The sequence below is a fragment of the Pan troglodytes genome, chromosome 12, assembly GCF_028858775.2.
Source record: "Pan troglodytes isolate AG18354 chromosome 12, NHGRI_mPanTro3-v2.0_pri, whole genome shotgun sequence".
In the NCBI taxonomy this organism is placed as follows: Eukaryota; Metazoa; Chordata; class Mammalia; order Primates; family Hominidae; genus Pan; species Pan troglodytes.
In genome coordinates, this window is record NC_072410.2 from 58,078,496 (window position 1) to 58,094,070 (window position 15,575).

At 43.6% G+C, this 15,575-nt stretch overlaps 1 protein-coding gene across 3 annotated transcripts in view; it reads left to right on the top strand.

Moving 5' to 3' along the window:
• The window catches only part of SERTAD2 (SERTA domain containing 2), a 119,209-nt gene extending 104,015 nt beyond the window's left edge, over nucleotides 1-15,194 (top strand). For all 3 annotated transcript variants that reach the window (XM_009442562.5, XM_016948636.4, XM_016948635.4), the window contains exon 2: nucleotides 9,941-15,194. In XM_009442562.5, coding sequence (XP_009440837.1) covers nucleotides 9,945-10,889 — 945 coding nt within the window. In that variant the 5' untranslated portion in view covers nucleotides 9,941-9,944 and the 3' untranslated portion in view covers nucleotides 10,890-15,194. The remainder of the gene's footprint in view (nucleotides 1-9,940) is intronic.
• Nucleotides 15,195-15,575: the final 381 nt, after the last annotated feature.

Sequence of the window (15,575 nt, forward strand, 5' to 3'; positions counted from 1 at the left end):
TTCAGGAATCCTCCAGGGATTTTAACCATGGTTTTTGAAATACCAGTGTTAACTTTTATATACAGAGAAACAACCTTTCCTATACACAGTACTTCCAGAGTTTGAACCGTACCATAATTTAATTTATTTTGGCCTTGGCAAAGCTCCCAGCTTGCTTAGCAGTGTCCTGTGGATACCTGAATTTGGAAACAATCTTGAAAATGTGTATACTTTGAGAGAGCTGTAGGTAGAAATTGCAGTGAAGAATGAGACTTTTGCGCTCCTTGCTGCTCGGCTGCGCCCCCTCGTGGCTGGATGTGATGTGCTGTCTTCCAGAATTTAAAGAGTTCCAACTTGAATTGGGCGTGCTTGTTTACATGGAGCACTAATAGCTTTCTTCTGTGTGAAGAAAAAAAAAAAACCCTATCAAATTAATATAATACTTTTCACTGGGGGTGTGAGTAATTTATTGTGCTTATTTTATATGTTTTAATTTAGAAATATGTATTGGCGTGTTGTGGTTTTTAACTTTTTATTATGGAAAATTCCAAACACATTCAAAAGTAAAAGGAAGAGTACAAAGCACCGCCTTGTACTTATCAGCCAGACTCAGCAGGTATCAACATTTTGTCAAATCTTGTTTCATCTACATGGCCAGGTTTTGGGTTTTTTGTTTGTTTGTTTGTTTTGGAGTATTTTAAAGCAAATTCCAGGCATCAGAGCATATTATGTTTTTGTTAAGGTTAGAAACTGTATAATTCTACTCAACCTTTTACTTGAATTAAGTGTGCCATTCCCAAGTAATCCTTTTTCCTTATAAATTAAAAAAATTCCTTAAAACTGAGAAAACAAAAGCATTTTTCTTTCTAATTTTTTTTTAAATCAAGTGTACCATACTTTTAGCCAGAATCCTTAGATAAAATAAAACAATTGGCAGCATTCTCATTGTCCTTGGAAGAAGGTAATTGGTGTCCATAGCTTCATAAGAGTTGGGATTAAAACTTAAAATTCCCAGCTGGCAGAGGAACCACTAAGACAGGATATAAGAAACATTTTATACCACTTGACATTTATATTCTAAAAAGCCTATTCTCTTTCCAGATGTGTACTAACAAGGCCATAATTTATTCTAAAGAAATATTTACTTGAAACATTCCCTCCCAGAATTTGACTATGTTTTTGCTTACTAAATGCAGCTGTCAACATTTTAAAAAAATTATTTTACTAGGAGAAAAGTTTATATTTGACAAACCTCCAGTATTGGAAATTGCCTTCAATTTAATAGGAGCATGTAAAAATCTGAGAGGAGAAACTAGAATTTTAAAAATTTGGACTTTAGAAAACAACCCCAAACAGTAAAAGTTGTTTCTTAAATTTACTTGGGGCTTGACTTCCTGTTCGAATTTCAGTGTATCGTCAGGCTTTTTTTTTCTTCTTCTTCTTCTTCTTCACTGTCAAGAAAGCCGGGAGGATTGCTCCTGCAGGTCTTCGTCAAATGCAGGGTCTCATCTTGCACAAACAGCCTAGGCTGCGTTGCCCTGCGGGCCCCCGCGCGGCCGGTGCGCAGCGGGAGAGCCCGGAGGAGGCGCCGGCAGCAAACAGTGGTATCGGGTTACAGGTTCAGAATATCGCTGGAGCACAGGAGACTGGCTTGATCTAGTGACTGGCTTTATAATTACATTGCTGATTTGTTAGGGGAGGCTTTGTCTTACTTACCAATTAGCATGGATGTTACTGCAGGGACCTCAGACATTCTGGATGAGCTTTGGTGTGTGTTTTTTTTTTTAAAAAAAAAGCATCCCGATCCATAGAACTTCATGAGTTCTGTTACTAATACTCCGCCTTGTCTTTGGGCATCCTTATACCCTGTCTGTAAATAAGCCAGAGACGGTCTCTCCCTGTTGGAATTTTTGCCCACTCCCCTGGGCCAGACGCAGTTGTTTTGGGGTCTCAGGTTTGCTTTTGCTGTTTGGATACCCCAGCACCTTCCCGCACCGTGCTGGAGGGGACAGCCCACATCCCGTGCCTGCTGCAGTGTCAGGACACGCGAGGCCCGGCTGAGGACGCGCCTGTTTCTCTTAGCTTCCTTTCTGATTCTGCCAGTATCATCCACCACTGCAACCTTTTCAGGGCAGCCTCTTTGTTTTCGCTGGTGTGTTTTATTGTTCCTTGGGGGAGGAGGGTGTTAAAAGCCTGGACATGATCAGATTTCTTAGTCCAGTGTGTTGTTTAAGGTGTAATATTTGAAGTGTAGAAAGTTGTCTAAGCAAACAGCTTCCCCCAGTTAGGATCGGGCTTCTCCTTCCTGCTCGGAAGTTGCTGTGTCACACTACGACAGCAGCCTGGAGGCAGGGCTCTGGGGTCCTCAGCGTCCCGCCCTCAGGCTGGTGGGAGGTTCCCTTTTGTCATGAACAGAGGCTCTCCCACTTGGATGCCTCAAAAGCAGGGTCCTAAACGCACTGGGAGACCAGCCTGTGGAGTGAAGAGAAGAGAAACAGCGTATTCTGTGTTTCAGAAGTTGTCTCAAAACAATCCTGGCCCTACTTTGAGCCTCTTTTCGGCTCAGAAGTCTGCCACATGCCCAGCTAATTTTACCAGGGGCACCCCTTTCCTCTACCACCACCACCAAAAGACACCAGGAGAATGAATGTGTTTCCACTTAGGGCTGTGGGCTTTGGTGGCACAGTATGTCAGGGGAAGGGAAGGACCGCTGCCAGCCTTCTCATAAGACAATCGCCACACTTCTTTTTTCTTCCAAAGAGGTGGGTACATGAGGGCAGATCACTACTTTTGAGTGTTGGCGTTGGGTTAAAGGCCTCATCTTTCTGGTTTTAGCGTTAGCATTGACACCTCTGGACTTGTCAGCAACCAGTGGTCACACCAGCAGCCATATGGGACAGTGTGTCTGATGAGGTTAGGGATACAGCTTGGTGTTTTTTTTGTTTTGTTTTGTTTTGTTTTTTTGGAGACGGAGTTTTACTCTGTCACCCAGGCTGGAGTGCAGTGGCGCGATCTCGGCTCACTGCAAACTCCGCCTCCCGGGTTCACGCCATTCTCCTGCCTCAGCCTCCTGAGTAGCTGGGACTACAGGTACCCGCCACCGCCTGGCTAATTTTTTGTATTTTTAGTAGAGATGGGGTTTCACCGTGTTAGCCAGGGTGGTCTCGATCTCCTGACCTCGTGATCCACCCGCCTCGGCCTTCCAAAGTGCTGGGATTACAGGCGTGAGCCACCTTGCCCTGCCAAGGGATACAGCTTGTTAAAGCTCCCCTTTGAATTAGGAGCCTTTTTCCTGAGAGCTGTTAGCTAGCGTTTTGAAAACGTTCCTGTTGAAGTATAGCGTGCATGTAGAGCCGTGCAGGATCCCGCGTGTGCAGGCCGGTGACTCATCATGAGGCAGGCCCCAGCTGTGCTCTCCACCCAGGTGAGCGGCAGAGCATGGCCAGCTCACCCCACTAGCCGCCCGTACACCACGGCAGACACTGTAGTTCAGTGTTGCCTTGTTACCTGACTTTTAAAACAACATACCACTTAATTGTGAAGCCTGCTGCTCTCCTGAGAAGGGAGCATACAGAATGTGTAGTTGTTGCTGTTTCCCAAAAGGAAATTGGAAAAAGCTCTTGAAAACGTACACAAGGTACAAACCAGTTGGGCTTCTAAGGCGATGCTTTCCTGAGTTCCCCGTCTGTCCCCGCACCAGGTCAGGGTGGTGCCGAGCTGCACAAGCCCCAGGGGTGCAGGACCAGGTGTCTCCACTCAATCTTTGATTCCTTTTTGGTCACAAGACCAGTCACACCTTCCCCAATTATTTCCTCTCTTAAGAATTTAGAACTAAGCTGTGAATTTGACCCCCTTTTAAAGTCATTTTGTGGCATGAATTCTCTTTCTCCAAACAGAGTAGAAAAGTCTATCAGTGAGAGTTTTCCTTCCGCCCGGGCTAATGACAATCATTTGGGATGAATCAAGTTAAAACATAATGCAGAGTTTTACATCTGTGAAGACTTTTGCCTCTTTTTTTGACTGGCACAGAGAAACCCAGCAAGCCAGCCTTGGTGGTCTGAGGAGGGCTCCCTGTGCAGGCCTCCTACAGCCCCCACACTGCCCCTGCCCCCCCAACCCAGGGTCTGTCGAGGGAACCACCAGGATGCTGTGATGCTGCAGAGGCTGGGGTGAGCCTGCAGGTTAAAGCAGTGGTTTTTGTTGGTGGTGGTAGGATGACAGAAGTGGTAGTTTGGAAAAGTCGATTTAATACTCTCACTTTAAAAAATCATAACATTTACTTTGACAGTTCAAATAACATTAAAGGACAGTAATTTAAAAAAAAAAAGATTTTTAAAAAGGTGTAGCTTTTAAATAGTTGAAAAACCTTGAGCTAAAGATAACCTTTTCTGATTCATCTTTAAAAAAATTGTTTGCATTTTTTTTCCAAAATGCAAAATGTAGTAGTGGGAGATGTTACTTACTCTTTTAAACGTAAGTACTGTTTCAGTTCCTTTCTGGGCTTTGGATAAGATCCCACTGCCATCACTTTAAGACCCCAGCAAGGAGAATCTGGGCCCCACTGGGCCAGTAGGATCTGACACATCAGTTTGAGACCCTGAGTTTTGTCATTAAAATTGAGTATAAGACATCTTAACTCTGCGTGCAGTATTTTGTTTTCTAATGTCAGTTGTCAGTTGCTATCACAAAAATGCTGTTCATTCCTTTTTGTCCTGCTAAATTAGACACAAATAAGGAAGGCCTTGGGAATCAAGATTAACTGAATAAAGATATCCTCCGGCCTAAACCTGAAATGGCCTGATGAGGAAAAGAAGAAATGGTAATTCTCAAAGTGAGGTTCCCAGACCAGCATCACCCGAAAGTTTGTTGGAAATGCTGATTTGAGGGCTCCTCCCCAGACATGCTGAAAGAGAAATATGGGAGGTGGGGCCCAACGGCCTGTGCTTATCAGGCCTCCAGGTGAGCCTAAGGCTTGTCCGTGGTTGAGAAGTGAAGGATGGGAGAGCCGCTCACAGAAGAGCTTCTCAGCTGGAGCTTTCCTGCCTACTCTATATCTCGGCTGCTGGTGCATTGCGCGACCCTGATCCCGCCTGTAAAACCGTTCAACTCCGAGGTCTGTGCAACCCTCCCATTCCTCAGACCCTCCCTCCCAGACACAGTTCACGCTCAGGGACACACACACACACACACCTGGCTCTGTTTTTACAGTGCTGCCCTGGCTGCCCCTTGGTGTCTTTCCTCATTATTTCCACTTACTGTTCGTGTATTCAGTGACCATCTATGGAGCATCTTGTGTTGGAGACTACCTTATGCTGAGGGTACAGAAGTGAACAAAACACACACCGTCTGTGCCCTAGGGGGCTCACTATCTTGAGATGGGAAACAGATATGAAGAGACAATCCCACCTTAAATGTAACTTTCAAATAGGCTACAAATCTATTTCCAGCAGTCTCCCGGCCGCCCCCAGCCCACAGTAATCTCTCAGATTGCTTACTGTGGGAGTCACTCAGATTCTGGAATTGCAAAGCCCCAAAAAGTCAAGTCATTCAGGCTCCTGGTCCTCTGGTCCTTTGACTTTTGAGGACACTTCTAGTGACATTTGTTACTTTTGAGCATCTACCCAGATTGTAGCTTTTGAGGGCAGGGTCCTTCCTAATGAAAAGTTGCACAGTTGAAAACTAGTTTTCATGTACAGAGTTGTGTTTAGTATGAAGTTTCCTGGAAAACTCCAGAAGTTTTCATTTATGTCTCTACCAATGAGTTTTGTTCTTTATGTTTGAAACTTAGTTTGCTGCAGTTAATAGTTGTTAAAATTAATGTTTAGAAAACCAGAATGCTAGGAATTTGTTTCTAAAAAGTTTATTGGGGAGGGAGGTCGTTTGATCTCAAACCTCATGTTAAGAGCCAATGACTATTCAGTAGAAAAGTGGCTGGGGTTAGTTTTAGGCCCCTTAGGGTGGGCAGAAGATGGAGGAGCACCCACGTGATTCCTCCACGTGGGAGTCTCCAACCCCGCCCTGGAGCTCAGGGGCACTTTGGGTCTTTGGAAAAATTGGGTAGAAGACATGGGTTTTTTAGGCTTTGGTCTTCACCAGCCAAGGGAGGAGATAAAGTGGAGTGTCAAAGCCCCGGGGGTGACCTAGGAAGCCAATGGGTCACAGGCCCCCCCTTTCGTGAACTCCAGGCCCCCCCTCCGCAGGAACCACAGCACCCCCTCCTTAGAGTCACCTACACGTCCTTAGCTCCTGCTACTGCTTCATCTTCAAGTTGCAGCCCAGCGAGGCCTTTTTGAAAGGTCCCTTGCCTCTCCAAAGGGTGGTTAAAGAGCTATTGTTATTTTCTTAGAGTGCCTGAGGAAAGAGAGGCTTCTGAGGAGCTAGGAGCTGGGCCGACCCTGACCTTGGCCAGCCTGAGCCAGGCCCAGAGAGGCCTGGAGGGGCTGATGCGCCTGGCTTCTTGCCCTCCGGTTCTTGAGGGCATGTCGTGTCTTTTCTCCTTTAAATTGGGCCCTGCTTAAGGGGAGGTGGTTGTTACACAAAGCCCTGAGAGTGAGAGTTCCCACTGCCCTCCCCCTCTAGGAGTTGGAGGCCTCTTCTGAATATGCTCATTGTAATGTTACTGCAGTGTGTCAGGCAAACTTAAGGAAAATGACTTCACTTTTTATTATGTTGCATTGTATTCCTTTCTGTAACAGCTTAGATAGAATTAGGATTAAAAATCAAGATTATATGCATTTTACAATCTTACTGGGTGTGTGGAGTCAGTTTTGCCTTATAATACAAAATAGAGAAATGGTGGCAAAACTGCCTTGAGGTACACTTCATCAGGGGTCCGTATTCACACCTCTGAGGTGCATCCAAGATTTGGTGTGTGTGTCTGTTCCTGCTTACAGGTTTTGCTTACCGAGCCCTCTGCCCTCCCCTTCCAGGCAGCATTACAGATGTCTTATCAGGCTTTCTCTAAATCATTAGGATTAGCACACAGCTCTGGCCAGCTGGATCATTCTAATTGGAAATTAGGTGCTTCTCACATTGAAATCCTTCTGAAAATATCTCCAAAGATCTCTTTCAGCTATGGGAATTCTACTAAATGCCTATAATATTTTGCATGGCCTGTATACTTTTTAAATAGGTGAATTCTGTAGATTCAGTGATTATTTCTAGAAAAATGCAGTATTAAAAAAGCCCTGTTGTTTGTTCTAGTAACAAGTCTTTAAAAAGACAATTCTGCATTGATGACTGTAAGAAGAGTCTACACCATCTTCCCTAAATGTTACCTCTCCTCCAGAAAACCGATAAAAATCCACAGTGGCAATAAGCTAGTTTGTTTTCGGTTGTATTTTGTTTTACACTTACGGACAGTGCTTCTCAAGCTTTCTGTGATTAGGGGCTCTCTTGGTTCCCTGGCCCCCCAATCTTTCACAGACTTGAGTAAGACACAATAAAAATAATTATCATAAAATGAAATAAAAATACAAAGTTATGGAAAATAGAAGCCCCATTTTAAAAATTCCATGTACAGACATAACAGTCACTGTGTAAATTTGCTGTAGAAGTTTCTAAATAATAAAATGTCTCTCTCTACATACCTCATGATGGACCAGTAACAGTTCGCAGACAGGCACCATCTGTGGCCGCACTTTGAGAAACACTAGTTTAGAGTGTGTATGTATCTGTGTACTCACACATTTAAGTATGTTGCCATGATCACATTATAACATAACATAAATCTTAGAACTTTATATGAGAGTTAAATGCACTTAGCTCTTTAGCAAAAGTGAAATTTTTCTATAGGTATTTAAATGCTTAAATTCTAAGCAAATACCAATAGTATACCTGTGAATACAGTTATGTTTCAGAACCCAGTTGTCCAGTAGTACCTCTGATGCATGAAGTAGAAAACGTTTTGCAATGTGAGATGAAACCACCTCCACTCTGATTCACCTTCAAGTTTAAACAGATACTTTAGATAGGAAATGTTCTATGCAAAGTAAATACACAAATGAGAATTTTAGCACTAAACAGTAGGAAATATGTCTATCACGTGAAGTATTAGACAAACCAACTGTTACTATCATAACCTTTATTGCCCTGAAGAACAATTAATTACTGGACTGGTCATTGTGATTGACAGCCATTTTTTAAATGTTAACAAAATGAGGGGAAATGTTTCATGCAAGTAACTCCACATTCTTCATAAGTATTAACAAATCTCAAGCCGATTCTGATGTTGATAGGTCGCAGCTTGTTCATCTGTCTCTTCTGGAGACCTCATGAGACATGAGGTAAGACGGTTACCCCAAGTGGCAGGCTCCATGTCTACCTGTATACTGGCTTTGAGGGCAGCATGGCCTGCTTTGTGACAAAGTATGAGAAAGAAGTTCTGTGAAGTTTATATTCCATTTAGCCTTATTTCTTTAGGTCGAGACTTGAAATTCAAAATGGTGATCAGGTGTAGGAGGGGCTATTTAGCCTCTTGAAGGCCAGGGTGTTCATGTGGGACTCCCCACTGGGCCTGGCCAAGTGCCTATGACAGTGTAGATGTGGATAAGTTATTAAAGGATTGAATGAGGTGTGATCCATCAGCTGAAGCAGTTCATTAAAAGGTAAGTGGCATTTAGAAGAGAAATTGAATAACTACAAAGCAGTTGCCTGTATATGAAGACATGAGAGTGAGTCACACTGAGGACAGGATTAGCAGGAGTCCCTGAGAGTGCTGTAGCTGGAGGCGGGAACGGTGAGGGAGCAAGCATGGGCCTGGCTTCATTCGAACCACGATCCTGGTCCGAACACCAAAAGACAGGTTTCTTGTTAAATGGTTAGAAAGTGAGATCTTTGAGGCAAAGGCTAATGAACTTGAGATTGTTCTGTTTAGACAGTAGAAGTTCTGAAAGGAGGTTGTGACGATGTCACATGACCTTGGAAAGTTGGAAGGACCACTCCCCAGAAGGTGACAACCAGATGATAAAATGTATTCACTAAGGCCAGAGCAAGAGAGGACACAGCCTGGCCTGTAAGCAGCAGGCAAGATGGGGCAGGAGTTCCTGGCTGCAGTTTTAAAATTCAACCCATTACCAGATTCTCAGGGTCTGAGATACGAGGTCATGGTTTCCTCAAAATATGCATGTATCTCTGGAATCACAGGAGGTAGTTTGTTAGGAAATGTCTCGAGTACCCAAACGGCAATGCTTGTAATCAGAGCTAATTACTTCAAAATTAATCCAGTTGTCTTCAAACATAACTGTGCGTGGATGAAGTTGAGCCAAGGAAAAACTTAGGCTGGGACATACGCATTCCTCCCCTTGATTCTAGAATGAAAAGTGGCGGCGGCTCAGTCACTGTGGTCATTTAACACAGGTGCAGTGCTTCACCACATGTCCCCAACCAGGCAGAAAGACTCCGTGCTTAATGAGGAAGGAAAAGCATTTTGAAAGCACACACAGTTCTACCCAAATTATACATGTTACCTTTCTTTAACTTGGTTCTTTTAATCCTTTAAGAAGTGCTCAAGCTGTAATCTATGACACCTATATCTGTTTAGGTCATAGCATTGTAAGTGTTTTCTTGGGCTTTAAAAATAAATCTACGTGGGGGAGGGAAATTGAACCTGCATGATAATCTTAGGCATGCGAACACAAGCACATGAGCTGAGAAAGTCAAAATCATGGTTTCCATGGTAATTCTTAACTTGTCTGTGTCGTACACATTTCTCAAGAAATACACTCACCAGACTACCTAGTGATAAAAATTGCTCCACAGGCATACAAAGGTGGATTTTCTAACTCTCTCTTAATGTAAAAGGTCTTCCTTCCTCCCACCCCTAATTAATCCACGTGTACTTGTAAATAACCCTGGGCAGGAAACTGAGGTCCAAGTCCTGCCCTCTAAATCAGTCTCTTTTTTTATGGGAGAAATCAGCTCTCATGTGATTAATGCCATTTCCTCTCTCTCCCCTCTGCAGATATATGTTGGGTAAAGGAGGAAAACGGAAGTTTGATGAGCATGAAGATGGGCTGGAAGGCAAAATCGTGTCTCCCTGTGACGGTCCATCCAAGGTGTCTTACACCTTACAGCGCCAGACTATCTTCAACATTTCCCTTATGAAACTCTATAACCACAGGCCCCTGACAGAGCCCAGCTTGCAAAAGACCGTTTTAATTAACAACATGTTGAGGCGGATCCAGGAGGAACTCAAACAGGAAGGCAGCCTGAGGCCCATGTTCACCCCCTCCTCCCAGCCCACCACCGAGCCCAGCGACAGCTACCGAGAGGCCCCGCCGGCCTTCAGCCACCTGGCGTCCCCGTCCTCCCACCCCTGCGACCTCGGAAGCACTACGCCCCTGGAGGCCTGCCTCACCCCGGCCTCACTGCTCGAGGACGACGATGACACGTTTTGCACCTCCCAGGCCATGCAGCCCACGGCTCCCACCAAACTGTCACCTCCAGCCCTCTCGCCAGAAAAGGACAGTTTCTCCTCTGCCTTGGATGAGATCGAGGAGCTCTGTCCCACATCTACCTCCACAGAGGCGGCCGCGGCTGCGACTGACAGTGTGAAAGGGACCTCCAGCGAGGCTGGCACCCAGAAACTCGACGGTCCTCAAGAGAGCCGTGCAGATGACTCAAAACTGATGGACTCTCTGCCTGGGAATTTTGAAATAACGACGTCCACGGGTTTCCTGACAGACTTGACCCTGGATGACATCCTGTTTGCTGACATTGATACGTCCATGTATGATTTTGACCCCTGCACTTCCTCATCAGGGACAGCCTCAAAAATGGCCCCTGTGTCTGCCGACGACCTCCTCAAAACTCTGGCTCCTTACAGCAGTCAGCCTGTCGCCCCAAGTCAGCCTTTCAAAATGGACCTCACAGAGCTGGACCACATCATGGAGGTGCTTGTTGGGTCCTAAGACCCGGGGACCCAGCGACTGTGCCCACCCAGACCCCAGAGCGTTCCCATAACCCTGACAGTTCTCCACACTGTGCATGCACCCTTGCTTGCCTTTTTCAGAGAAAAAGAAAATTTTACAACAGGATCACACTAGTTTTTGCTTTGAGCAGAGTTGGAGTGCCTTCATCCAAGTATGACCACTTTTAATACACTTTTTTGAGTGGTTCCTCAGAGACCTACTACCCTGGTATAGGAAAGAATCCATTCGAAGACAATGTTGCAATGTTGAATGACAAAAATAAACAGTTCAAGTGAAGCACAAGGATTAAGTTGGAAAAGCTGTAAATTGCATGTGCATATTTGTCTATTTTTTCTATAAGTTTTATTGCAAGAGGTAAAGAAGAAAACTATATATATATATCTTATTTAGATAATCTCAGTACCTTTTCTGGCATTTTTGCCCTGTATAGGTTGACTTGGCAATTCGGCCTTTTTAGAGGCATTAACTACTCCTCGTAAGTGTTGCATTTACATGGCTGTTTAGAAAACTGCTGCCCAAATTTATTTTATATTTTTGTACAGATTCTGCAGTTTATGATATTGTTTTTCTAAAAACAAATGCTGTTTATACATATGAGATAGCTATTTTGATAGGATTTGCTCACATAGTTCCTGCAAACTTCAGATGTACAAGTTGCACTTGTACTTTTATAGAGTTGTAATGTTTTATATGTGTATGGTGCAAGAGAAAATTGGATCAAATCAATCTACAGTTGATGTCCCCAAATGCAAACACAGGCACACACATGCACACACACATAAACACACACACACAGTGCTTTAAGAAAGGGCCAGGTGATATCACATCCAAATTTCACAAGCACTGACCCCCTGGCACCAACACCCGCCAGTACTGTGACTTCCAAAGCCAGAGCCACATGTGCTCATCAAACTTGCATTAAGCAGTTGGCGGGAGATGGCTGTGGAGCTGGGGGTTTAAGTGATGGTTCTCTTTTGCTCCCTCTTTTGAGGGTAAAGCTACTGTCTTTCTTAAGAGTGTATTTATGCCAAGTTTGCGCTTTTAATTGTTTTTATTTTGTTTTTTAATGAAAACCCAGATCTTTCCTTTTTGGCATAATTTTTACGATGACCTGAAATTTTACATCCGAACAAAATTTTACATCCGAAAAGCAACCAACTTCTTCATGGAACTCAGCCCTGTTGCAATGCTTAGGGCCCTTAAAGAAGAAAATCTCCCCAGAAGGCATCCATCATGTTGCTTAATTGTCTTCTGCAGCTTCCTTTCCCTAGAGCTTTCCCTGTGTTGCTAAGAGCTGAAAATGGCATCTTCGTGATCACCACAGTGAGCTTGGCTCGCCTCGGCCGGCCCGGGATGCACTCTTACAACATGTGTGACTCTTGAACCTGGAGTTCATCACATTACGTCACAGCTTCCCATCTGGTTGCTTTCCTAAGTCAGCTACTTCACACTTGTCAAGGCTGTTTTACCCCAAAACTCAGACAGGACTTTCTATGCATGTTTTCCCTCCTCCCCCCAATTCCCCCCCCATCACCTTATCTCCCAGGACACACTTGAGAAGTAGCTTTTTATTCCTAGTGGTGTACATTTAATTTTTAAAAATTTCAATGTATCATGCTTGTTGCCGAAACTGTTTATGGCCTTCTTGTTTCAGTTTTTTCTTTCCTTCCAATGGTACTTTAGCTGTTGAGTGCAGGTTACAACCTATATTGTTATGCAGATGGCTTCTTTAGGAATAACTTTTATATTTATTTAAAAATTTTTAAATTATGGGATGTTTTGTTGTTGTTGTTGTCTTTGTTGTTGGTCATTTGTCAATATTCAGTCACCAATTCTGCTCACTTCTTGCCATGGATAAAATTGGGTCTTTCTGGCTAATTAAAAAAGACAACTTTATAAAATGGCACTTTAAGCAAGCCATAGTTAGTTTTATTTTTGTAATGCACATGGCAAAGCAAAGACGTTTGTGATGAAGGAACTGCTCATCTAAGCAAAAGATTTGAGTATGATATGATAAAGGCTTTCTACATTCTAATTTACTTTTCCCCCCCACTTGAATGTGTTTTAAAGGCTAATTATCAGCTCAGTAGAGCAGTGAGAAACTGATCAAATTGCACTTGTTCTCCTACAAGCAACCTCCACGCAGACACCTCGTACTGCTACAGGTGTGTCATTTCCTTTACTAGGACCAGGGACCATGTAACTGAGGTGAGGGTTGTAGTAGATGCTTCCAGTGTCAGTATGCCTGTTAATTTTAAGAGCTTCCCTTTCTTGCAGAGAACAAGTCTGCCCAGATTCCATGCTTTCTATAACTGGAGGACCTGGCAAACCTGCCGCATGCTGCACACATCTACCTACGTACACATATACAATAGTATTGATGATTCTGAACAATAACAGGGTAAAACAGTTGGTTTGCCATTGTTAAAAACTGATTTACAGTAACTTACAACAACTGTACTTTTGTTGGATTAGCAAATCATGTGTTTAAACAAATCCCATATGTTGGGCAACAGTTCAAATAAGCACGGAGAAGTGTTGCCCAAACTTGGTTCTCTGACTCTTATGTATTTGTAAGGCTGGGCTTCAAAATCAAAACAAAAACCCCAAAAACAGCAGGCAAATGCTTTTTAACTCTGACACCGTTGCCATAAATCCCTGATACTCAAAGTCTAACAAGAAAGACATGGAAAATTAGCAGCCCATTTTCAGAAAGATCAAAATGATCTAGGGTTCTAATTGCTTTTGCATCCTATTCTTACAAAGTGATGTCCCAACAGGGAACAGTAGGAGCTGGAGTGGGATCTCCAAGTCCCAGTTTGAGTGTGGGATGTGCTTCCAGCAGTGCCTTCCCTTTATGAAAGACATCACATGGCATCCAGGGCCAGGCAGGCAGCTTGAGGTGCCTTTACGAGAAAACCGAGCTGGGGCTGGGAGAGGACAGTTATTGACACTGATGTGCAATGAAGTGACAAGATGAGAGCAGAATCGTAAGAGCTTTGAATTTGAAGTGAGTTTTTTTCCCCCCATAAGTTATTTATTCCTTTTTTCTGTGTAAATATATTTATTTTACTGTGGAGCGCTAACATCTGGATCGTAACATGTGCAGAATGTATGGTAGGAATGTATTCTCTTGTAGGAATGTAAATCTGTATTAAAAGGGGGTCCAAGCCAGGCCCCCAGGTCTTCTCATTGTATGCACAGTCCGCATTCATTTTTACTCTTCTCTAATATGGGTCTATTTGAAATATGCAAAAGGTATGAGGAATGTTTTAATACCTCCAAATTTTTAAGAAAAGCATCAAAGGGTTGATATTTTTTAAAGTTTTTTTAGTAGCACTTTCTCTGGATGACAGAAGGGGCAACCACATGGGCACCCTTGTTCATACCAAAGGGTGAGCAGTGGCCAGAGCCTCCTCTGCACCTCTCGAGTGTCTTTACCAATTGAGCTTTTTATCGCCATAGCCCCTTGGAGTGCCCCAGCTGCCCTGAGGTCAATCAAGGAAAATTTCTTAATGAAATAAGCCCCAAAGAGCCAAAGTATCAACTTACAGATCGTTTTTAAAGCTTAAATTTATGAACCACCTTTGTGGTAAACAATGAATTATGAATACCGCAGGGCAGCCTTCTTAAATGACAAATGAAAAAAAAAAAAAAAAGAGAGAGACTCTACTTTGTGCAGCAATTGCTACTCTATACGAATTGTCTTAATTTGAAAACCTTGCTGTTACAAATTGGACCTTTATACATTTTCTGAAAACAAAAGAGCATATTTAACCTTTTCTGGCTGTAAATGGTTACCTTCCTGTAACTGCCCCGCACCTGGAGGCATGGAGTTGTGTGCATCCTGCTTATGTACAATTGTTTTCAGTGTTTCTAAGAATGAGTCTGAATGGTTCTTGAAAATTAGCCAGGATCAAATGCTGTTGCAGACAAAGCCAATAAAAAGTTGGACTTCTTTTGGGGATAACAAGTTTTGGAAGAGAAATGCAGGCCATATGTGCGCATGACCGAGATTTTGAAAAAAGATGTACATAGTGACATGTTTGGTGCATGGTTTTTGAGGAGGGCTTTTGTCAAAAAGGAGGTATAACCTTTCCCCCACAGACCTGAGAGCTGTGCCTTTTCTATGCAATATTACAGACGTTACATCGGAACCCAGATGGCTGTATTCACATGTAGGTTTGGGCTGTAATCTAAACAATTGGACAGATTAAATGTACATGGAAATGAGCAGTCTTACTTTTGTAGTTTTATATTATACAATAAACAGTTAAAAGATGAGAGAGGCATGCTTGCAGTTTTCTTTTGATGGGAGCTCAATCAGCTTATTTGTGACAGTTTGCTCACATTAAGCAAAGTCCAGCAAGAGAGAGCAGCAGGGGGGCCCTGAAGGAGTGGGTGCTGTTGGTCTTCCTGAACCCTCCTGGTCTCAGGAACCACCCTTTCTGGTTCTCCTCCTGCTTCTTGGACCCTTCTGGACCTCCTTTTTCTCACATCTGTGCCCCAGCTCTCTTTAAAACATTGTCTTTTCCAGGGTTTGGCCCATGACTGCACTTCACTGAGCCTCCATTCCTGCTGCCTCTTGCTTTCCCAAGGCGATCTAATCCACTCAGGACTCAAAACTGGTCTCCAGCCCCTGCCTCTCTCCTGAGCTCCAGACTT